This window comes from Corvus moneduloides, chromosome 8 (genome assembly GCF_009650955.1).
Source record: "Corvus moneduloides isolate bCorMon1 chromosome 8, bCorMon1.pri, whole genome shotgun sequence".
Lineage (NCBI taxonomy): Eukaryota > Metazoa > Chordata > Aves > Passeriformes > Corvidae > Corvus > Corvus moneduloides.
The window spans coordinates 8137615-8161691 of record NC_045483.1 but is presented as its reverse complement, the minus strand read 5'-3'; the positions used below and the strand labels follow the sequence as shown (position 1 = coordinate 8161691).

The 24077-nt window shown below is 50.4% G+C and overlaps 2 protein-coding genes across 6 annotated transcripts in view; one reads left to right on the top strand and one right to left on the bottom strand.

The window, feature by feature from the left end:
- Positions 1–14229, top strand: part of VWA2 (von Willebrand factor A domain containing 2) — a 59391-nt gene extending 45162 nt beyond the window's left edge. The window contains 9 exon segments of the mRNA XM_032115681.1: positions 4592–4786; positions 5571–5701; positions 6368–6500; positions 6955–7010; positions 7852–7959; positions 8749–9330; positions 9577–10128; positions 13069–13191; positions 13922–14229. Of these exon segments, the coding sequence (XP_031971572.1) occupies positions 4592–4786; positions 5571–5701; positions 6368–6500; positions 6955–7010; positions 7852–7959; positions 8749–9330; positions 9577–10128; positions 13069–13191; positions 13922–14055 (2014 nt within the window). The 3' untranslated portion in view covers positions 14056–14229.
- Positions 14230–18114: 3885 nt separating this feature from the next.
- AFAP1L2 (actin filament associated protein 1 like 2) overlaps positions 18115–24077 on the bottom strand; it is a 65856-nt gene continuing 59893 nt past the window's right edge. For 4 of the 5 annotated variants that reach the window (XM_032115682.1, XM_032115683.1, XM_032115685.1 and 1 more), the window contains 7 exons: positions 23565–23676; positions 22656–22895; positions 22395–22572; positions 22017–22184; positions 21562–21743; positions 20826–20954; positions 18115–20476 (listed from right to left, as the gene is read on the bottom strand). In XM_032115682.1, the coding sequence (XP_031971573.1) occupies positions 20450–20476; positions 20826–20954; positions 21562–21743; positions 22017–22184; positions 22395–22572; positions 22656–22895; positions 23565–23676 (1036 nt within the window). In that variant the 3' untranslated portion in view covers positions 18115–20449. The remainder of the gene's footprint in view (positions 20477–20825; positions 20955–21561; positions 21744–22016; positions 22185–22394; positions 22573–22655; positions 22896–23564; positions 23677–24077) is intronic. The other variant, XM_032115684.1, reaches the window with a different exon arrangement.

Here is a 24077-nt window from a genome sequence, read left to right as displayed (position 1 = left end):
ATTTGCTCTTGGGGAGAGTGGCTTGGGATGCTCCCAAGCAGCCGGGGATGGCTGAGGCTGCAGGGACATGTCCAGGCAAAGGCAGCCCGTGTGGCTCCCCCAGGACGTGGGGCAGGCTGCCGGCCAGCTGCCGTCCAGGAGGCCCGGGCTGGCGCCGGCCGCAGCCCTAATCCTCGGGCTGTGGCGCCAGGCAGGGGCAGCGGAACAGGCTGCGCAGCATCCGCAGCGCCCGCCCGAGGCGGGAGGGGCGTTTCTTGCGGGGACCCAGCTGCTGGCTGAGGGCCTGCGCTCCCAGGTGGGGAGGCGCGGCACAGAGCGGCACTTGGGGGCACGGCTCAGATGGCCCGTGCTCAACCCAAGCCTCGCGAGGGGCAGGCACTGGGAGCCTGCCTCCTGCCAAACCTCCCAGCTCTCTGTCTTCTTCACGGAGCTCGAGGAGGCTCACTCCATCCCACTCGTCCTCCTCCCGCGGCAAGGGCTTGTCCCCCATGTTCTGTTCCCAGCTGTCCTGCATCAGGTCTCGGTCACTGTCATTTTCCCAGCTAGACTGAGCTGAAGGTCTCTTGCCATTCCCTTTGGAAACCTCCTGGCCAACGGAGTCTTCCTCTTCAGAAAGCTCCTGGCCAATGGACTCTTTCCAATCAGACACTTCTTGGTAGCTACCAACATCTCCGTGGGACAGCTCATGCTTGCTGTATTCCTTCCAGTCAGAGAGATTCTGGGATCTACCGACTTGTCCCTGACAAAGGCCTTGCTCCGTGCCTTCTTCCCAGTCAGACACTTCTATGTAGCTGCTGGCTTCTCCTAGGGACAGCTCGTACACAATGGATTCATCCCAGTCGGAGAGCTTGTGGTAGCTACCGGCTTCTTCTGGGGAGAGCCCCTGCTCAATGCAGGCTTCCCCTTGGAGCCCCTCCTGGTCACTGGTGGCTTCTTCCAGGGACAGCTCATCCCCAGTGGATTCATCCCTGTCGGAGAGCTCGTGGTAGCTACCGGCTTTTACTGGGGAGAGCTCCTGCTCAATGCAGACTTCCCCTTGGAACACATCCTGGTCATTGGTGGCTTCTTCCAGGGACAGTTCCTGCTCAATGCAGGCTTCCCCTTGGAACACATCCTGATTGTTCCTGTCTTCTTCTCGGGACAGCTCCTGCTCAATGCAGGCTTCCCCTTGGAGCCCTTCCTGGTCATTACTGGTTTCTTCCAGGGACAGCTCCTGCTCAATGCCGGCTTCCCCTTGGAACACATCCTGGTCGTTGCTGGCATATCCAGGGGACAGCTCCTGCTCAATGCAGGTTTCCCCTTGGAGCCCTTCCTGGTCGTTTCTGGCTTCTTCCAGGGACAGTTCCTGCTCAATGCAGGCTTCCCCTTGGAACACATCCTGGTTGTTCCTGTCTTCTTCTCGGGACAGCTCCTGCTCAATGCCGGCTTCCCCTTGGAACACATCCTGGTCGTTGCTGGCATATCCAGGGGACAGCTCCTGCTCAATGCAGGCTTCCCCTTGGAGCCCTTCCTGGTCGTTTCTGGCTTCTTCCAGGGACAGTTCCTGCTCAATGCAGGCTTCCCCTTGGAACACATCCTGATTGTTCCTGTCTTCTTCTCGGGACGGCTCCTGCTCAATGCAGGCTTCCCCTTGGAACACATCCTGGTTGTTCCTGTCTTCTTCTCGGGACGGCTCCTGCTCAATGCAGGCTTCCCCTTGGAACACATCCTGGTCGTTGCTGGCATATCCAGGGGACAGCTCCTGCTCAATGCAGGCTTCCCCTTGGAACACATCCTGGTCGTTGCTGGCATATCCAGGGGACAGCTCCTGCTCAATGCAGGCTTCCCCTTGGAACACATCCTGCTCGTTGCTGGCATATCCAGGGGACAGCTCCTGCTCAATGCAGGCTTCCCCTTGGAACACATCCTGCTCGTTCTGGGCTTCTTCTCGGGACAGCTCCTGCTCAATGCAGGCTTCCCCTTTGGAGCCTTCCTGGTATTTGTTGTTTTCTCCTTGGGGCAGCTCTGTGTGTTCCTCATGCTCGCACTGAGAAAGCTCAAGCTCCCCAGCCGAGTCGCTGTCCTCAGTCTCTTTCTCTGCCAGGACTGAGCCCCTGGCTGCCTCCTCCTGCTGCTCACTGAGGGCTTGGGCTCTCAGTGGGCTGGGCGAGGGGCTGGGGGTGCAGCAGGGGCTGTGCAGGGCAGAGATGGGGCTCTCTTGCTTTTGTTCTGGAGCTGCTGCTTCTAGTTCTGCAGCCGTGCTTCGCTCCAGGTCCCTCTGTTGCTGTGGCTGCTGGCCTGCTGCCTGGACCTCAAGCACAGCCTCTCGCACCACCTCATGGCTGATGTGCCACGCCAAGTCCAGCAGAGCCTGGCTGTAGCCTGGGGGGCTGTGTGGAGCAGGGACTGGGCTCTCTGTTGCTGCCGATGGCACCTCCTCCCTGAGGCCAGGAGAACCTGGTGCCTTTTCCACCTCGGCAGGCAGAGGCTCGGGGGGCTGCTCCTCCTCAGCAGCTCCAGCTGGAGCAGCAGCGGCTGCCAGCTCATCCTCTGTGGGACTCGGCGGGGCAGGAGAGGCGCTGGGCAGCTCACGGGCTGCCTCTCCTGCCACCTGGGTGCCCACGCTGCTGGGAGAGGCGGGCCCCTCCTGGGCATCCTCATCCTTCTCTGGGTACAAGGGTTTGTCCGAGATCTTGCAACTGACACCTTCTGCCCGTTGGGGCAGCCCCTGGCTGCTGACACTTCCTTCCCACTGGGGCAGCTTTTGGTCACTCTTGTCTTTTTCCCACTGGGGTAGCTCCTGGACATTGTAGTCTTTTCCTTGTGATAGCTCCATGTCCTTGTTGTCTCCCACTTGGGGCAACTCTGGGGGGAGTCTCTTGTCTCCTTCCCATTGGTACATGTGCAGGTGGCCTTGCACATCTTCTTCCAAAGGAGACAGTTCCTGGTGTCCCTCCCCTTCCCACTGGGACAGCTCTTGGCATGTCAGGTCTTCTTCCCACTGGGACAATTCTTGGCATATCTCATCCTCTTCCTGCCATGGGTACAGCTCCTGGACTGTCAGGCTTTCTTCCCAGTTGTACAGCTCTTGCTGTGTGCCATGCCCCCACTGGACTTTCACACCTACCTCCCTCTGATGCAACTCTTGGTGTGTCACAACTCCCCATGGAGAAACTTCCTGGGTCGTCACTTCTTCTTGCCCTTGGTAAAACTCTTGGATTGTCACTTCTTCCCAGAGGCAAAGTTCTTGGCTGCTAATGCCTCCCCACTGGGAAAGCTCTTGATCCGAGTCGTATTCCCAGTCTTCGTCCATGTTGACAAAGGCCCCCTCCTCCTCAGTGTCCGACAGGGGCAGGCCTGAGCCGCCGCCTGCCCCCAGCCGCTGCCCACTGAGGGCCTGGTCTTGCAGCCAGCCGGGCAAGGGGCTGGGGTGCTGTGAGTTGGGGTTCACCTCGTCCTCCTTCACGTCTGACGTCGTGCGGCGCACAGGGATCCCGGGAGCTGCTTCCTCCTGCGAGAGCGGCTCTGGCGGGACTGGGCTCCCCAGGGCTCCGCGCCCCTTGGATACCCCCGGGCAGGGCAGGGCGGGGCTCCACCGTGTCACAAGGGCCTCCGGGCACCACAATGTCCCGCATCATCCAGGGCCCTGACACAAGGCGCCTGTGTCACAAAGGGCCACACCTGGCACCCCTTTGACAGCTAAAATGAGCACGATTTCCAGATGGAAAACAGAAGCTATAGAGACATTTGTCAAAGCTGGGAATAAAATTCAAATATCCCAAGAGTTCTGGTTACTGCACTTTGGGGTATGCCCAGCCACTGCCCTGGAGGGATGTCTGCTGAGATAAGGAGATGGAACAATCTCCCAGCAGGACTCCCGTGGAAGGCAGCTAACCTTTTGCTCATTGCGATAAAAGACAGACCCAGAATTCTCTGGGTGACCCTATGCAGATCCTTTGTAACCCATTGGCCTTTACCCTCTGGCACCCACCCCCCATATCCCTGTAAAAGCTAGCCCTCTGCCCCTGTGAGACAGAGAGCTCTCATCCCTGGCTCCCCTTCGCTGGACCAATAAAATCTACTTCGTGTGGAACAGCTACACGGGCCTCTCGTCTCTCTCTGGTCTGGCCTGGAGACTGCCCTGCAGAGCTGAGCTGAAATCACAAGCTGATAATCACTAAAGAGCTGACAGCTTCTGCACAGGCCCTCCTAGCCAGCAGCTGAGGGAAGACACTGGACCTTGGGAAGGTGATTCCTTTTGGGACCATTTCTCCGGACTGGTCACCTCTTCCTCGGTCAGAGCTACTGACCCATCACCAGCTGTAATACTGCACCAATTGCAGAAACACTCCACTGTATGTTGGAAGTCTCTTGGAGACCACTCTGGGTTTGAGAGGAGGGAGGTCAGGGTGAATAGATGGGAACTGTGGGTAGGAAGGTGAGAAGAATGACAGGATTAGACATCCCCATGGATAAGTTGTGTGGCGACAAGCAGAAATAGGCTTCATTTCCCATTACCAGAGGGTAAAAATTTGAAACCCAATGGTAAATTCAGTAGCAGGGGAGAAATTCTGATTTTTTTCTTTTCTGATTATATCTCCTTGCTTTCTAGAGGTGGGAGCACAGAGACAGGTCAGGCTCTGAAGTAAATTCTTCATAAGGGTTTCCCTGGTGGCAGAAACTCAAGTGTCCCTGAAGTCCTGATCATCATTTCAGATGGAAAGTCCCAGGGCAGCACTGCAATGCCTGCAATGCAGGTGAAGGAAAGACACATCATAGTTTTTGCAGTGGGAATCAAGTTTCCAAGGTAGGAAACTCTCCAGAGTGGGAAGTAGACACCCAGCTAGCCAAATGGCAAGTCCTGGTGAGTGACGGGTCATCTTGGGCTAGATATGAATTTTGGAAAGAGAAAAGGTGTCCTAGTTTTTGCCAGAGCAGAGTACAGAGTAATTTTTTTTTTTTTTTCTGTAGCTGGGGGGGCGGGTGTGGTTGTAGGTGTGTCTAAGAGATAATCCATACCATTTTATCATTGCCAGGGGCAGGGGAAAAGGACTCTCTCCCTTCAGAGAGAGGAAGGGTGGTGGACAAAACAGTCGGTATTGAGACAAACTTTCCAAGTAAATTGATTTTGTCTTACACCTTTTGTTATTAATATTGTTATTGCTGCTGCTACTGTTTGATTTCTCATCTCATTTCTGTTCTCAAAAATTATTCTTACCTCAATCCATGATCTTTGCCTTTCGTGTTTCCAGCTGGAGGTGAGAGGGGAAGCAAGTGTAGACCTGGTTTCAGTGAGACCACTAAATTTGGGAATACCAAACTTAAACCATGACAAAAGGGAGTTTGCAGGGCAATACAGGCATGGAGGAAACACTGACTTGGTAGCTGATGTAGGAGGAGCACTAGAGTTGATAAAGGAAACTTCCACTGAGTAGAGCTACGCTACTGCCTGAGACTAAACATGCCAGGATCTTGGAAACTGAAGAGTGCCATGGTTTTGCATCAACTCTCTATTTGTTGCACAGGGTTGGTTTTGATTCTTAATTCTTTGTGGGGGAGACTGAGCAGCTGACCTGTCCCTTGCTTGGCAGGTGGGAGGAGCTGCATGTGCTGGCCAGTGAGCCCCCTGAGCGGCACCTGCTCTTTGCTGGAGATGCTGATGATGCTGCCAACGGCCTGTACAGCACCTTGAGTGACCCTGTCTGCACTGCCACTGCTCCAGGTGACCCTGCTGGCCCCACCTCCGTGCCCATGCTTTTAGCTTGGACCATGGCACTGAGTGAGGAAGATAGGGCAGTGTCAGGAAGCATACAGGGGAATTAGCAGGTGGTGCACTTCGAGGCAACCTGCTTCTGGTGCCCAAACTGGATGGCATGCTCTCCAAATGCCTCCAAGCTGCAGAATCCTAAATCTTTCTGCATCCTAGTTCTCCTCTGAAAGTGGGAGTACTGGCTTTTGCTCATGTGACAGGGGATAGAGGGCTAAACGCAGTTGTGTTAAATTTTCTAATGGACTTGGCTGTGTGTTAAGGGCAGGCACCTGGGGCTTGCAGGAGTTACAAAGGATAGAACTAGACTGCTCCAGAGGTAGCAGAACATCAAACACATGAATGATAAAGTCACCAAAGAGGCTGAAAAGCTGTCATTGAACCGTGAACTCAGCAGTACGAGGTTTGTAGCAAATCAGAGGAGGCTGAATATTTAGCTCCCTGGAAAGTAGAGTAGGCTGGTGAGATTTTCACTGGGAAATTTCTCCTCTGGGGTCTCATGGAGGCTGTTGGAAGCTCTGCCCAGTCTGTTGTTGTCAGGTAGTTGAAAATGGCTGTCTGCTCTCACAGCCTTTGTATTTTCAGGCAAATGATGCAAGTTTGCCTTTTACTTGGCTACAGGCTGCAAAGTTGAGTCCCACCCTTGTGAACGAAGGACCCTGGAAACTGTGAAAGAACTGGCTGGCAACTATGTGTGTTGGAAAGGCTCAAAGCAGCCCAATGCAGTGCAGGCTTCACTGTGCCCTTTCATCAGGTAAGCTGGACACCCACATCTCTAAAAATGCATGGGGCTGAGAGATAAGAAATACAGTAATGAGGCTTTTATCTGACCTTGACTGTTACTGGGATGAAGATCCCTCAGAAGACTGATGCAAGCATGGTCTCTAGTCCTAGGAAGAGTCTCTGCTCTGATCATTGGCTGATCTGAGAAGCAAGCAAACAAAATAATTTTTTTGAGTCTTAAAAATGCATCCATAATCTTTAAATGTAAAGATTACAGCTGAATTCAAAATCAAAATGGTAGATTTGATGCAATTATGTTTTTCCTTTTGCCACCTCATTTAGAATGGACTTTTTTTTTAAATACTTGTTTTGAAAACCTGTGTTTTCAAAGGAAAATTTGTTCCATTGAAAACACAGTCAGGTCAACCTTAAAGGCACCTTGTTAATATTTAAATTCATGATAGGTCTTACTCTTCCTGTTTCAGGTGGAAGCGAGTCTTGATAAAACACCCATCCAGATGCTTCCGAACTGTATGTCCAGGTGGGAGTTTGCTTTTCCAAAATTTTAATTTATGAAGCAGGAGAGGTAATAACTAAAGAACAAAAAGACAGGTGTTTGCTTTCACTTCTCAAAAATTTTGTTCTGAGTGAGAGACAGTGGTCAGTAGATATTTAATCAATTTTTTTGTTTCTCATGGGTATCTATGACCAGAGTTCTTTTGGATTAAAATGTCTCCCAGTAATTTCTCCTCCACTTGAGGAGCCGGTGAATCCTTGGCTGTTCATGTCCTGGGGGCAGAGTCTTGCACTGTTTCCCAGTGCCTGCAGGGAGTCAGTGTTCTCCAGCCAGAGGAGCACGCAGTGATGCCTCCAGTCATACACTTGGTACCATAAGCAGCATCAAGTTAGCAGGGAGCCTGACACATGATGATCACCAGCCTATTTTTTGGCTGTTGAAATAGCTGTGATCCTTCAGTCCTTTTTGCAAGTTCAGGTGACAGCAGCTTTATTTTCTTTATCAGTACAACACTGTCTAAGCAGCAGACCAGACCCTGACCCCTTCATTGCTGCTGTAAATCTGGCAGGGCACAGGACCTTTAGCATTTCTGTGTTTATACGAATATGGTGTCACTGGCATTGTTCCAAATCAAATGAAGTCACAGTCTGGTTTGCTTTCTTGCTATAGCCTGCTGGAGACCCATCCCAAAAGGAAATTGCCATGGAGGTGAGAGTACACATGGCGCTGTGTTAGTTCAAACTTGTAGCAAGAGGAGCAGAGCTGTGACCCTTTTTCCACTAATGGCGATGCTCACACTGGCAGAGGATGGGGAGGGGCAGGCTCCCTGCTGACTCCCTGTCTTTCTCTCCCCTGTCCTGTTTAGACCCTTGTGACTCCCAGCCGTGCCAGAATGGTGGCACATGTGTCCCAGAGGGACTGGACAGATACCACTGCCTCTGCGTGCTGGGGTACGCAGCAGACGTCCACTGTGGTAGGTGTGAACGTGTGCTCTGTCTCCTTCCCTCTCGGCCGAGTCCTGCCTTCGTGGTGCCCTTCGTGCCACCATGGGGACACCTGGGGTTGGGCTTTTCTCCAGAAGGCAGGCCAAGTTCATTCTCATGCTGATCCCAACTGTGTCAGGCCCAGTGACTGGGTCCTGCTGTTCAGACACCATGTGGGTACGGAGAGAACCAATATTGACAGTCTCACCCTGGCATGGCTGCCTTTGTGTCTAAATGCAGCTGCCATGTGATCAGGAGAACAGAGACACTGGCAGAGACATGGATGTGTCTGTTGGTCCCCTCCCTGCACACATGGGTCCAGCGGGAGCTCCTGGTTTTGGGGGTTCAGTGTAAAAAAAGCCAAAAACTCCTGATCATTAGAAAGCACCTTGTACTTACATTCCCCAGGACCAAGGCTCCCACTTCGAAGCATCTCAGGGTGTCATAGGTGAGGGTCTGGTGCTTGGACTCTCTCTCCGATCTGTGATTGTGTCATTCAGAGTGTTTTGCCCACAGCACTAAGAGGGTGGAGTTGCCATTTCTGATTTGAAGTTTGCCATCCAAAAGTTCATGAATTCCCATAGATATTTCCTGTCTCTAAAGGCTTATATGGCATCCAACCGAAGCAAAGCTTGCTCCTGGCACATTTGTCCTCCAACTCATGATGTGAGTGGCAAAATGTTTGGGTTACTGGACACAACGTCCCCTCTCCACAACGCTTCCAGCAGGCCCCTGCAGGGATTGCCCTGCAAATGACTAATCGCCTTCTCCCTTTCCAGCAGCAAAGCTGAGCCTTGAGTGTGGCGTGGATCTCCTTTTTCTCATGGACAGCTCAGCAGGGGTCACACTGGAAGGGTTCCTGCGCTTCAAGGCCTTCCTCAAGAGATTCCTCCAAGCCATGGTGGGCCAGGACTCGCCAATGAGCGTGGGGGTGGCCCTGTACGATGATGATGTCAAGATACCCATCGAACTGGGCCAACACAAGGATGCATTCAGTCTCATGAAGAGTATTGATGCCTTGAATTTCAGTGGAGGAAGAACCCTGACAGGCAGAGCCCTGCAACACATTGCACAGCACGGTTTTAGGAGTACCCCAGTCTTTGCAGATGTGCAGGATGATCTCCCACGTGTGGTTGTCCTGCTCACTGACTCCAAGTCCCAGGATTCGGTGGCAGAAGCCGCTAAGTACGCAAAGGACCAAAATCTGTTCTTGATCGGCGTAGGCAACAGCTTCATGAGAGCAGAGCTGACCACAGTGACTGGCAATCCACAGCAGACCATTGTCTACTCCGACCCCCAGGACCTGTTCAACAGGATCCCAGAGCTGCAGAGAAAAATCTGCAGTGTGGGCAGTCCTGAAGGTAAAAGTGTGGTAGGGGCATTGTGGAACAAGTCTGCAAAACCATGCAGAGGTGTCCTGAATTTCATCAGGGAGGAGGGAAGGACAGAAGGATGCCTATGACTGTGAAAGGGACACAGATCACCCTTCACAGTTGGTGATCACCAGTGTTGAATTTTGCCCATGATTTCCTCCCACTGCTGTTTTTCAGTCAGAAAGGAGTAGATGCATGTTCTGAGAGATACCATATTTGTGCTCCTTTCCACAGGCTGCCAGGCCCAGTCTCTTGACTTGGCATTTGCTGTGGATGCCTCGTCTGGAGTTGGCCTGGAGAACTTTCTGCATCTGAGGCGCTTTGTCAGGAGCAGCTGTTTGCACTTTGTCATTGACCGGGATGTCACCCAAATTGCGCTGGTGATCTATGGCAGCAAAGCTCACACTGTGTTTGCTTTGGACACCCACACAAGCAACTCTGCTGTTTTCCAGGCCATCGACCAGGTGCCTTTCCTTGGGGACTCAGCCTCTGCTGGAAGTGCCTTGCTCCATGTTTACAGTGATGTAATGACCGTGCAGAAGGGAGCAAGACCTGGTGTCAACAAGGTGGTGGTGCTGCTCACCAATGGAGGTGGCATGCAGGATGCAGCTGCCCCAGCTCAGCAGCTGAGGCACAACAGCATCTTAGTGTTCGTGGTTGTTGTTGGGGATGCAGAGAGGGACACGCTGCTGAGAGTTGCTGGGTCTCCCAGCTATCTGGTCCACATCTCCTCCTATGAAGACCTGCAGTATTACCAAGGGCTTATCATCGAAAGGATCTGTGAAGGTAGGAGAGCCTCCAGTCCACTCTCTCTGTCAGTGCCACCAGCTGCTGCTGTTGTAGGTTTTCTGATGTTGTACTGACTGAACTCGATACTATCTTTTACCTTTTACAGATGGGGAAACTATGACACAGAGATCTGATGACTGTCCAAAGCAATCCTAGAGGAATAGTAACCAACTTCCCTAAGATTCAGTCCAGTGCGTGAGAGTGGGCATAGTGTGACTGGCTCTTTCCAGTGCTGCTAGGTCTAGGTTCTGCTTTCTCTGAAAGAAAAAGAAGTTTGCTCTTTTTCTGATGTTATTTTATATCTGTAGAATTTGCTGTGTGTTACTGTACCCCTGCAGTGTTGCTGGGGGGGGGCTTAATGGGTCCCTTTTTTGTGCTGGTCCCTGAGTGAGGTCTCTGCTCTCTTGTTCAACAGGTTTGTGACCAGGTGTTTGTAAAGTGGTGAGTCTACAACCTCATCATTCCCGTTCCTCCTTAATATCCCACTACTGCAGTTATCATGTAGGCTTTTGAGATTTTATTTGTGTTGCACTGTATTTAATCTTAAAAACAGAATCTGTCAATTTTGAAGCCTTCAGACTGTTAAACTAGGCCTTCAGACAAATTGTGATTAATCTTGTTTGTAGGACCAAATCCTTATCTTCAAAGTGGAAGGAAGAATTTCAAATATTCCTATAAAACTTGCATTTGTGAGAGGCTAAAAATAAAGGTGCACTTTCTTTGAAACTTAGAGTCCTGAATGTGAGTGCCTGTATTTTATGGAAATCAGCTTTTCAAAAAGGACAGCAGCCCTAGTTTGCAGACAGTGGTGGTGAAAGTGCTCCTAGTTAAAATACAATGCCTTGTTTTCTCATTCAAAATAGCCTAAGTTTAACATCTAGCTATTTGCTTTTATTATGTTTTAACATGTTTGTAAAATCAAACGGAGAAGCATGTTTGAGCTTCAGCACAGAGGTCCTTTTCATCTCTGGGCATGCCCGTGTCTCCTTCAGGCTTAGAAAGAGCTATAGCATCATCTCTTTGGGGTGAGGAGCCCCTCTCCTGGCAGGCTCTGCAGATGGTTTCTACCTGGAGCTTTTCAGCGTGTTTCTGTTGCAGTGGTACTTTCAGCTGTGTTATTACAAAAACAATGTACTGTACCTTGAAATTAGCTAAAATGCCAGGGGTGAAGGGGAAGAGACAGCAAGGTTCAAGGAGTCAGGGTAATAACATACCATTTCCTGAGACTGAATTGCTGCTTTCGTTTCATGTGCAGGTAATCGCAGCTTGTACTAGATAGGCTGGGACCAAGGGCGATGTAAAGATAAGCCCTTCACTCAGTCTTCTACTCCCAAGTCTGAGGCTTAATAACAGAATCATTGTCTGTGAAAGGACTTCAAAAAATATATGACTCATGAGAAACAGACCCTGCCTCTAGGTACCTGGAATATGGTATTAATTCTGAGGCTCAGCTGAAAAGAGTACAGAAATAAAGGACCCAGGGTTTAGGAGAAAAGATCCCAAGCGTTAAATAGATATGAATCTGATTAATAGAAATACAAGTTATTGGGATCATCAAAGTGCAAGAACCTTGTTTAAGGTATGTTAACAGCAGGCTTGAATTCAGAGAAATGATTGCCCAAAGCAGGGACTGTGAGGTTATGCTGTGGAGCAGCCCTGGAGGGATGTGGTAGACACATGACCTGTAGAGCAGAGCACCATGGAGCAGCTCCCTGGGGAACAGCAGCACCTGGGAGATGAGCAGCGTGTCCAAGAGATCCAGCTTTCATTGCCAGTGGCTCTTCCAGCCCAATGAAAGTGGAAGTGTCCACCCTGGGGGATACACTATCAGGCAGGACCCCATTTCAGAAGTCCCATGATGACAAAAACGTTTCTGACCCCAGCTGGGTTCCCTATAAAATCCACCGGAGCTAAAGATTGAGATGTCTCAGATCTAGGACTGTCCAAGAAAAAATTCAATTATAATTTTGCCAGTGTTAGGTGTAGGTTGAGACTTGATGTGCACATATCTGTACAGTGAGAATGAGCACAATGTGTGTTAAGCTGTAGAAAGCTGCCTGACAGGTAGGGGATGGTATTTGTATTCTTTCTTCTTCTCCTTTTCCTATTCTTTCTGTGTTTTTTCTACCCTGGAGCAAAGACTAAGGCAAGCAGCTCTGCACCATGTAGCTGTTGAGCAGAGGAATTTCACACCCTCACCAACACTGCAGTGGTGTTGCCAGCAGACTGGAAGCAAATCCCTCTGGGATGCTGCTACTTAACCTAATGTATTGGCAGCAAGGCAGCATGGAACACTGCCAGCCCTGCTGACAGCTGGGCTCTGTTGTGTTGAGAGGGTTGGGAAAGCTGTCACATACTTCATAACAACAGGGCTAATAGCTTGGGCTGTGCTTGCAGGCTGCTCTCAAACCTCCTAGAAAAGAAGCCCAGAAATTTTCCCTGTGTTGTTTTCCATTCATGCCATCCTCGCTTCCCAGCTGGCAACTTCTCCTTATTCCTCTCTAGTGGAAACTTTTGTCCTCTCTGGGGCAAAGTGAGGTTTGAACTTCAGTGGCGTTTGGGATTGTGAACTTGTTAGAGCAGGGCATGTGTCTTGCTCTGTGTTGTCCATGTCTGGATGTGGGGAGTTTGGGGGTGCTCACAGCTCTGAAGATGCTCCATTTTGCTTTTCTGTGGTATGCAGCCTATCATGATGTCACTCTTTTAGACTTTACTAGGAATATTCTCCTCCAGATTAGGACACCTAGCAAAGCCATTCTGCTCTCTAGGTTAAAGTGTCAAGACAGGGTTGTGGCTTGCACCCTCTGCCATGTTAATGTTTTTCCAGTCCCATTAGCCCTTGATATCATGTTTTGCAGCATTCCTGATGGATGTGGGTCCTAGCTAGTAACACTCCAGAGATGCCTGAGCCTACTCCTCTGCTTATGTCTGTTGCAGAAGCAAGAAGCCCCGTGAACCTGTGCAAGCCCAACCCGTGCATGAACCAGGGCGTGTGCATCCTTGGGCCAGGGAGCTACCGCTGCAAGTGCCACGGCTGGGAAGGACCCCACTGCGAGACCAGTAAGGATCAGCTGGCAGCAGCCCCTCCGAACTGATCCCACATCTCCGCCTCTCCCTGAAGCACAGAAGTGGCTGTAACTCTTGGACAGCTGTTGGGTGGCCAGGTCTTGGTGCTGAGGTGGTCTCTATCTTACGGAAAGTGGAGAGGTTTGGGGTGCTGAGGGGAGCAAGGGCTTCTCTCAAGAAGCTGTGCATTTTTACACATCCACTAAGTGAGTTGACTGTGAGGGGACCTCAAGAAGATCTAATAATTTTGGTAGCCTTCCACTCTGTTCTGTTCCCCTTTTCCCTCTGCCTTGCTACAAGAAAGAATCTTTCCTAGGCTCCCCAGGTGAAAAGACTTGACTCCCTTTTAATGAGAGGGAGCTGTTTCTGTTGGACCCCCTCCCTATTACTTTCAGTGCTGTTTATGGTGTAAAAGCTTCCCCATTGCCTTCCTTCTGTTCAGCAGAGGAGCAATGGCCAGGAGGTGGGGAGTCTCTGGCTCTCTAGAGGGGTGGGGGAGTCTCTGGTCCTGTGCCCATAGCATGAAGTTCTCAATTTAAGTGGGTTTTCCCCTTGCCCAGTATTTTGCTTTTTACCTGAACCCAGAAATTCTGACTTCCAGTGGCCTCTAATATCTGTCAGCTAAGGCTAGGGGAATGCTTGTTTGGTTGTTGTGGACTGAGTGTGACCTTATCCCTTGGTCCTAAAGCCCCCATCCCACATCTGTGCTTGTCTTCTGCAACAGGAGTTCTCCGGGGTGACGCTCCGAGATCTCCAGCCCTTCCTCTGCATTCCCATGTGAAGTGGAGTCCAAGGGGTTTGCAGCACTTCTCCAGAGCCCTCCAGCACAGCAGAAGGCAAATGGATCAGAGGCACTAACACAGATGTGCCGAGGGCTCCAGTTCTCTGTCCAGGAACACTTTCTGCCACTCACAGGCATTGTCCAGCACAGGGACTGTGTTGAGGCTATTCCCAGTTCCTGTATTGCACAAACTGGGCTTCCCAGTGCTCTCTTTCTTTTATAATTGAAGTAAATACTTGTGTTTAAGTATTTCTTTCTGGCATTTTGCATTCCCTCATCCGGGTCTTAAGGTCGTGTGATTGTTTTGGGGTTTTTTTTTAACAGATTTTGAGAGATCTTCGAGTTAGCAAAAAAATATGTAGAAGTCTGAGCAATTCTGGAGCTCCTGCTGAAGGAGTATAACACAGAGAATGCACTTGCAGCCAGGTGCTGGAGTGAATGGCTTGTTACATGCAGGAAGACAGAGGAAGAGGAAGGAGAACTGATTACAAGCCTCTATTCTGTTTCATATGTTGTCCATGCTGCTTTCTTCTCTGAATTTATTGGGCTGTGATGGTTCACATATCTCCAGAGACAGTTTGGCCACATCCTTTGGAGCATCAGCCTCCCTGCATCACTAGATCACTTCGCCCACAAACCTGTAAAATTTACGTAACTGCTCCCCCAGCGCCCATGGTTCCCAGCATTGGATTGTTCTCTGCTGGTTTTCCCATGGTGTCTGTCACCTCAGGAGAGTGCAATCAGGTCTGCACAGAGTCAAGGCAGAGATATTAACTGTGACTGCCAGTGCTCGTGAGAATAGTGTCTATTGTTCCCAGAAGAAGAAAAATCCCTCTACCCAGATGTCCTGGCCCCGAGTTTGAATAGTAACATTGGACGGACAAAGAGAGACACAAATTGCTCAGCAGGTTTGTTGTCAAAAGAAGAATGGTCTGAAAGCACTCTCAGGGATGAAAGCTGGCACTGAGACAGGAGAAGCACTGTTGTGCGTTGTGGGAGAAACCAGGCTGGGAGAAAGAGGAAATTCTCCTTTCTTGTCCCTGTCACTTTGGTAGATTGTCTGTGTCCTAAGGCACAGCAGAATAGAGGCTTAGTTGAAGGGCTGACATTTGGGATACAAAGGGAAGCTAATCTATTAATGTTATTTCAGCATGGCTGTAGCTCAGCATTGCCTCTGCTATTAACCTGCCAGTCTTCTCTTCATGTGGGGAGAGTGGGCTTGATCAGACTCACACCAAAGACGTGGTTCGTGGTATGGTGCAGAAGTGCCTGTGGAGCTGGCTGGATTCCAGCCAGACTGCTCTCAAAAGTCTCCCTGACCTCCTTGTGCATCCTCCTTGTGCATCCTCGTTTGTGTGAAGGGTCCGAGGGACCCCCCCCCCCCCCAATCTCACCCCACTGCCCTGGTGGGTCTGCAGCTCCCTGGGGTTTTCTGTTCCATCGTTTGCCTAACAGCATCATTAGCTCACTCCTCACAGGGATCAGTCTATCCTCTCAAACAGCAGTGTATTTACATTGCCTGGCATGCAGCTCTGGAGCTGGGACATGCTTTCCTGGCCTTCTACAAGTGCTTAAAGCCTTTTCCTTGTGCTTGTACAGTTTGTACAGTACTGCTGCTGAGCACTTTGCCTTGCAGCAAATGCCATGTGGTGTAATCTTTGTGAGCTCTTTGTTTTAATGCACAGGTATTAAGTAAGTGTTTAGCATGCATGGGTTGTATGGGGGATGAAGCAGGCTTGCCTGGGTCCTGAGCTGGGGAAACCCTGCATTTTTACCATCCTGCTGGTTTTAAGCACCACAGGTACACAGATATCTCTGTGGTTTTCGGGAAGCACAGACTGCAAAATCTCATGCTGGAGACATTTTAACACTGGACAGGACGAATCTATCTCTGTGCATCAGTTTCTCAAGTAGAAATGATGTGAGAGATTGGAAACTCATGGAGCAGCTCAGGAAAGCTGGTTTCTAAACCCAGTTTTTGGGCTCTGAGTATGCCTGGCTGAGGGCTCAGTGCCCAGAGTGCCCCAGGGATCCCCACATGGTCAGGGATCTACATGTGTTGTGACTGTGACCTTCCTCCTGACACTCCTCCTGAAAGTAGGTGGTTCCTGAAGCCTTGGGTAGATGCTCAGACATTTTCTGGCAGCAGCAGCACCCACCAGCTCTCCTTTGTATGGGACAAAGCACTCTGCAAGGTAATAAGATTGTGGGGCATTGGGAGGGGATGGGAAAAGCCAGGCTGATAATTAGGATATATGGTCTTGAAGAGACCTGCTGATCCCACAGGCAAGGAGGACACTGCTGAGCAGTTTTTGGAGCTGTTTTCTTTCTAAAAATTTGTGTTGACGATCCTGGCTAGTTTCTAGGCCCTTTCTCTTGTAAATTTTAATAAAAAAGCGTGAATAGGTAAGTGGCTGGGGTCTCTGACATGTTCCCTTATTAAATTCACTCTCAAAGACTTGCTTTGATTCAATCAGAAATATTTAATGAGACTTTACCTGATTTGCCTGATTTGAGCTCATTCCCTAAGGCTGAGTCAGTATTTGAGGCTGGCATGGGCACTGAGGGATCCCCTGCAAAGGCAGCACTAATCCCGTCTGGCATCAGAGGAGCTCAGAGGCTGCTGCCCGTGCCAGGTTGTCACTAGATGTCTGGGCTGTTGTAATGGAGCTGTGAATTACTCTTGCTCTGGATGATTGCTGGGTGAGCCTTGGATGGTGTTGGGCCACATGCTGATCTCAAGAGAGAGCCTGTTTCTCCTTTAGAAAAATGGGATTTAAGTAAGTGCCATGATTTTCACTCCCTTTAGTCTTACCTTCCCTCAGCAAGCAAAACCATGCCTGTTTGTGGTAAGTAATGTTGTGTGGTGCCTGTATTGTAAAGGCTGCAGAGGGAAGCTGGGGTTTGACCCCACTGTGCCATTCTCCCTGCATACCAAAAGCTGAGGCCAGCCTGCAGGAGGTCTGCTGATGCTCCCTGTAAAGCCAGCTGGCTTCTTCAGCTTCAAAAACCCCTGCAATCTTACTCTGCAGTAAAAGTAAATTAATTTGATTCATATCTGAGACATCTTATATAAACATTCAGGCCAAATTCTCCACTGATAGCAGGTAATTTTTTTTCCTTTAAAATCTATCACTTCTGTCTTAGTGGAAAATCATGTGCTAGTCAGGAACCCCCAGGAGCTGTTGTGGGGTTGTTCTGTGTATCCAAAGCAAGAACTGTGGAGGTACTTAAGTGAGAAACTTGCTAAGGAAAATGGTTTATAGCAGGAAATCTCCCTCCAGAAGAATATGGAATTCTGCTTGGGACACTTCAGGCCCCCCGGTGGCCTGGCTGCAGTGTGCACAGGTGAGAATCGCACTGGAATGACTAACAAAGCAGTAACTTCATCAGCTGGAGCTGATACAGGGGTGTTCTAAAGCAGCTATAGGTGATGGGGCAGCAATGCTGGGGAAGGACAAAAGCAACTGCTGCTGCTGTCCATTCAGTGCACAAAAGCAATCCCCCAGAGTTATTTGGGGATTCCTGGGCTCAGAGACTGACAGGACACTAAGGAGCTCATTGGCAGGCTTGTGTCAAGGGGTGGGATAGGAGAGGCCAGGGAGTGGGACCTTCCCCAGGACTTCGTGCTGTAGCTACAGTGCCTCCCCAAGCTTTCTGTGGGAGTGGAGCCACCAGGAGATATTTCACAGATGTGTCTGTTTCGGTGTGTGTTCTGTAAAGGCCTCAAACTGTTTTCTTTTGTAACTTTTTTCCTCCCTTTCCAGCTTCCCCTCAGAGACTACAGCAGGCACTAAGCCTGTACACAGTTGCTATCTAGTGGCCAGAGGAAGGTAGTGGAAGGTTTTTCACTGCTGTTCTGTGCAAGAGGACTGAGCTACAGAGATACCGGCAGCAGTTTATTATGTGTATTCATGTAAATTGTCGGGGCTACTGCTGTTCTACAGTGGGTTAGATCTCCAAAAATTGTTTTACTTGACAGTGCAGTCACTACTATTTAAGCTATAGTTCTTTGCAGTTGTAGACTGCATAGCTAAGGATTTGTAGTAACTAATGGTGTTGGGTATTTGATGTACTTGAAATCTACTGGAAAGTAGAGCAGGGACAAGCCCCGTTACTGAGAAAAACACTGGTAACATAATATACTCAACATTTTATTATAAAACCCTCTAAAGCGCCACTTTATAGGTCACAGTTACAACAAAGGAAATGCCTTGAGTTAGGAAAACAATGGGGACACAGGGACATTGTTTAACATTTCTTGTTTGGGGAAAGTGTGCTGTTCAGGACTTGCCTATGTTTACCATTCCCTCATGGAGACATCCCAGAAGGACCACTGAAGCTGACTGGGCTGTGAAGGGGAAAGCAGAGCTGCTCTTGTCCATCGCTGTCTCAGTACCACTGTGAAATGTCTGGACAACTTCTGGAGGATGACAGCAGGCTGTATGGTGAGGGCACAGCACTACATGGATATTTAGGGTATAGAGAGGGTCTCTTGCCAGCTCATCATGGGTCAAAAAAAAAAGCTTCATGGAGCCTGTGGCCTTCTGGAGAAGGAAGTCCCCATGGTCCTGAACCAGAAGAGTCAGCTGTTTATTTGCATGAATTTTTCCTACGTGGAAAACCTTGCACAGAGGCAACCTGACAGCTGAGGCTCCTGAGGCCTGGGATTAGCAGTTCCTCCATCTGCACCAGAGTGGAAACTAAAGAGTAAAAAAAATGGGAGCAAGGTTGCCTTTCTTGCTTGCAGGATACCCTGACCAAATGTTTTGTTGCACCCTGGCTCTGTGATGAGGGCAAGCAAGCCCAGAACCCCTTGTCAGCACATTCTCTCACGCACCCCAGTGACACCACCAGCCCTGGACATCACAGCCCTGTTCATCCCACTGGCTGTTTGGCCTTTGCATGAAGAAAGAACAGCCCTTTATGGTGGTCTCAGGCCTGTCAAATATTCTCAAGGGTGAGGAAAGTACATCTTTCCTGTCTGCCTTTACCCTGGCTCTGGTGTAGCCACAGCACCCCAGGGACAACCCGTCCAGGGAACTGGTGCTGCTTTAACTTTGTAGGGTTGGAAAACAGCTCCAGCCCCATAGAGTCAACCCAGTTACTGAGCCTGGGTTCCAAGGCTGAAGGGCCATCAGAGGAGACAGGGAGAGGCGTCTCCAGGCCATCAGCCATGTCAGCAGGTGACAGGGAGGAGAGGAGTGCATAGATTTCTGCCAACCCACTACCACCCTTCAAATTTCACTGTCTCTATGTTTAGCAGTTCCAAATATCCAACATCTTTCATTAGAAAGCTTGGGTAGGATAGAGAGGGGTGGGCTTTGTGGGCCATACTGCCAGGGCCCAAAGACAGTATTAATGATTAGGAAATAAGGGTGACAGCACCAAGGTGGCCAGCAGCTCAGCAGAGCCCTGGCAGTGCAGCCTTACTGCAGGGAAGGCTGCTCAGCCCTCCAGTGTGGAGGGACTCAGGGGCACAGGGATATCTTCAGCACATTCAACAGCTGCAGCTCTGTGAGGAACAGACACCATCACAGCTGGGGCAGGAGCATGGGGACAGCTTTACCTCCCCTCTCTTGGGAAAGGGCAAGCCCTGAAGGATACACTGGGATCCAGCTTTCCCATAAAACAGCTGAGCAAGCCCTCAAATACTTCTTTTCTTTTTTTTTTTTTTTTCCCCCCCAGAACTAACTCCTGAGGTGAAGTAAGATCTTCAAGAAAATTAACTGAATCTGCCTGGCAGATCTGCCTGGCAGATCTTCTTTGCCCAGAGCTCTTGGTGCTGGCCAGTCTGTAACACAGCTTACAGCATGAGAAGGTGAGTAGCTCAATATTCTAGCAAATCTGCAGCTGGTAGGAGATGCTGGAATGCATCAGGACACTGATAAAAAATGCCCTGGACAAGCTGCTGTGTGCTTCTCCTTCATGTTTGAAGCATTGCTCACATGTGGGGCTAGCCCTTGACTGAAGGCTGGATGAAATGCAGCTGAGTGATGACTGGCAGCAAGACAGGTGAGACTTTAGTTGACTCCAATTTATCAGGACAGGTTGAAACCCACCAGGCTGAGGAATAGTAGAGGCCCCTTCTGAATCCACTACAGTCACTAATATAGAAACCTTAATAACTCATTGATAAACCTTCAGAGTAGAAATACACAAAACACCCCTATGTACAGTAACATTCTTGTTTACATCAGCTGGGTTAGGACTTTGATGGAAGGATTGCCACTGGTTGTTATTGTTTTAGCTACGTGATTGGGATTTGTCTGGAAAGAGCAAGTTCATTTGGGATAACTCGTTAGCAGCAGCTGCTGACTCCAGTGCTGCGTCTGAGCCCTTGGCGCGACGTGGAGGAGGCACTTGGTGTGTGGTGGTGTGGAACACCCAACCTCCACCGACAGATGGTTGAATCCCCTGGGCCATGCGTGGGCAATTCGAGTCTTTAGTCCATCTCTGAACAATGTGCTTCTAACTAGCTCCCTTTTTCTCCCATTCCTGCCAAGGAATAAAGGCAAATTAGTTGAAATGCAAATCAGGCAAGCCACAGTAGCCATAAAGTGCAACATGATCATCTGGTCCCCGGGTGGTTTTGGCTGCAGGGTGGGTCAGGGATGTCTCTAAGTTACAAACAATACATATATTTACTCATTTAAATTGTAGGCAAGACAAACCCAGGTGAAAAGACTGGAGGAAAACCAGGCTGACGTGCTCTGAACTGTGCTGGTCTGGGGTGTTTCCCGGACGTGAGACCCCCCACAACCCCATCCCACCACAGCCAGTTTGCTCTACTGCCAGAAGGGAAGAGCAGTGGCCGTCCCAGATGGATTTTTCTGCTGTACCTTACCTTAGCTTTCTGTAGGACTGTTCCCTTCCCCGTGACCATAACAGATAAAGGCCGGTTTTTTAAAGCTGTTGCTGAGTTGACCGGTGAGTTCTCTGCGCTGTTTGCTGGACTGGCACTTTTTGCCTGAACCTACAATAAAAATCATAGAAATGGTTATGACTAGAGACTACTGAGAGAGATTGCTGCCCTCTCCCACCATCTCCTAGTCACAGAATCATCCCATTTGCACTGAAAAGCATTGTTTCAGTGACATGCCAATTTCAAAGAAATACCAGGGGGGTTTGTGGTGTGTTTGAGTTTTGAGGACTTAAGTAGAAGTACAGAGCAGGGTCCAGGTGGTGAAGATCTCCATTTCACGGGAAACAAGTTCCCAAGAAGGAATTTAGATGCCTGAATCTCCTCCTGCAAAAACCATCCCTTAGCTCAGCCAAGTTCAGAAGGAGCTGAGTGCAGACCTGCATAGCTCTGGAGGGTGTTGCTCAAGGTCCCACAGGAACATACAGCCAGTCTCCTGAGCCTCTGCTCCCTTTCACTTCCCCATTACTGCTGTTACCTCATTAGGTTATTATTATATTATGTGTATTATATATAATAATTAATACATACATATAAGCTATACATTTATACAAGATTGCATATTACACCAATGATGCTATTGTTAATTATTACATTTTTAAGCAGCGTGACTGCCTAGAGGCCAGGACCCTGCTGTGCATCCCAGGGGTGCCCCACGTACCCGCGGGGCTGTGTTCTCCAGGTGGGTGGTGTCCACAGCCGTGCCCAGTGTCACTGGGCCAGACTCTGCCTTCTTCAGGTTCTCTTTCACTTCCACCAGGCTCAGCTCCAGGTCCACCCTCTGGCTCTCCTTCCTTTTGCATTCTTCATCTATCTCCTTCAGCCTCTGCTCCAGGCTCTTGTCTGTGAAGGGAGAGGAATCTTGGTGCCTGCTGGGAACCTGGGGAGCTCCTGAGGGGAGTAGGGATCACGGCATGTCCTGTACATTTTCCTTGTGTTTTGCCCCAAGAGGGACTGTGGCTCTTGCTCTAGTGCAATCTGGGTTATGTGGTTTGGCTCAAAGCACCAGGTTCCCCCCATCCCTTCTGATCCCAGGAGGGCCAGGTTCATTGCTCCCTCTTTCCCCACAGTCCCACCCTGGCTCATTTCCACACATCCCACCTTGCCCTGCTGTACCTGTGCTGCCCCCAAGCATTTCCTTCAGCTCCCGTCTCTCCTTGCGCAGCTGCGTGAGCTGAGCCCGGATTTCATCCTTCTCCTTCTCCAGCCGTTCCTTCTCCTCCGTGAACCGTTTCACCTCTGCCTCCGTCCTGTTCTTGCCCAGTTTGGTTTCCACTGCTGCTGCTGGAAACACAGCCCACCAAAACAAGCTCAGTCACAGGAAGAAAGCAGGAGGGACAAAACCTTTTCAGGTGCTTGAAAACAAAAGTGAGGGTCTGGAAAGTCACCAACCACGAGACTCAGCACACAGACTGCCGTGGAGCAGATGTTAGTCAAAGCACAGGGCACCACCTCTCTTTTAGCACCCTTGGGCCATCTGAGCAGCCCACTCACCTGGCAGTGGCATCTTGGGCCGGTGTGCAGGCACCAGCTGGGGACTGCCCACTGGAACTGTGCCCACTGGCACCTCGGGGGCTGCCTGGGGGAAGGCGACGTTCTGCTGCTGGGTCTGGATTTTGACAGCAGGCACCCGTGGCAGAGCCTCCTCGGGTTCTGGCTTCTCTGGGTGTTTCTGGAAAGGAGAAACAAAGTGAGATGATGAAGTGTAGGGAACTGGCTCACTGATTACGCCTGGCCCCACAGTTTGGACAGTACCTGCTCCAAGGTCTCTGCTGCCTTAGTACAGGGCTCAGCTTCCTTAGCCGTGGGGGCTGTCTCGGCTGTGCTCTCTGAGGCAGCCTTGTTGGCAGCCCTTTCTAAAGATGGTGAGCTGAGGGGTGAAGACTGGCATGACATCTTGCCAGCACAGTGTAGGAAGGACTTCACTGGAGTGAGATCCAGATACACTCTGTCTTGGTCCCCCTCCAATTTGCTCTCACTCTTGGGTACTTCTTCCTGCAAAAGAGACCATCTGCTGCAACCAGAAGCACAAGAAACATCTCGCTGCAGAGCAGCACTATCTCAGGCAATCTGGAGTATTTTCCAAAAGTCTTGGAGGAACTAAAGGCCCAGTCTCTGAGTCATTGCACAGAGGGCTTTTTGATGTACTGAAGGAAAGGCTCCTCCTGTTTTCCTTCAATAGGTCTCTCTGATGGTAGCAGCAGCCCCATGCAAGGGTATCACACTGTTGTACATCCAGCAACCCCTGCCATGTTCTTTGCCTTTCCTGAGGTAACAGTCCCAGTCCCAGCATGACCCATTGTTCTTGCCCTTACACACAGGACTTGCTCTTACAGGCATAAAAAGGAATTTTGAAATACCAGGCTCCAAAAAGCCCACTATCACCAAATAATCCATGCTGTTTGCTGATGAAATTTTATGGGGAATTTTATCCCAGCTGCCTGAGGATCCCTACAGCTCCTTTCTGGAAACCTCTCTCCCATTCCTTAGCAACTCCTCTCCAGCACTTGGTTCTGCTCCATTGCAAAAGCCAGGATTTCCCCAGGGGCTGCGAATCCCCTTCACCACTGTTGGAAAACCCCCCTTTCACTGCTGGAGACTTTCTGTGGCCAGATGTTTGCCATGGTCCCCCCAGAGCTCCCTGCAGCAGGGCCTCTGTCTTACCACAGGCAGGTCTGGCAGATCCACATCGTCGTACAGCTCATCCTGCTGCATCCTGCCCTTGGGCAGGTTGTCGATGTAGGCGTTGGGCTCCGAGTATTTCCTCTGCATGAGGCTGTGAACAAGCAGCAGGACATCCCATCAGGAGGGATCGGATTTGCTGCGTGGCTCTGCAGTGCTGCATTTTTGGACATCTGAGAACACCAGTCCTGAGGTCTGGGCAAGGCCAGGCAGCCAGGTGCAGCAGAGGAGATGGCAGAGCCACACAAAGCAGTGTGATCACTGCTGCTGTTGCCCATTAAGCAGCACCCACCAGAGTGGAGCTGTATTTCCCCTCAGCTCTCTCCTTTCCTGCCCAGCCCTCAGCCACAGCAGCCCAGTCACTCTGCCCCAGTGGCACGATGGGCTGGGTGGCTGAGAGCCCAACCTGCCTTTGCAATAGCCGCCCAGCCACGTGGCCCATGGCAAGCTGCAGCTCAGGCCAGATGCACCCTGGTGGGACAGTAAGTGCTCTCC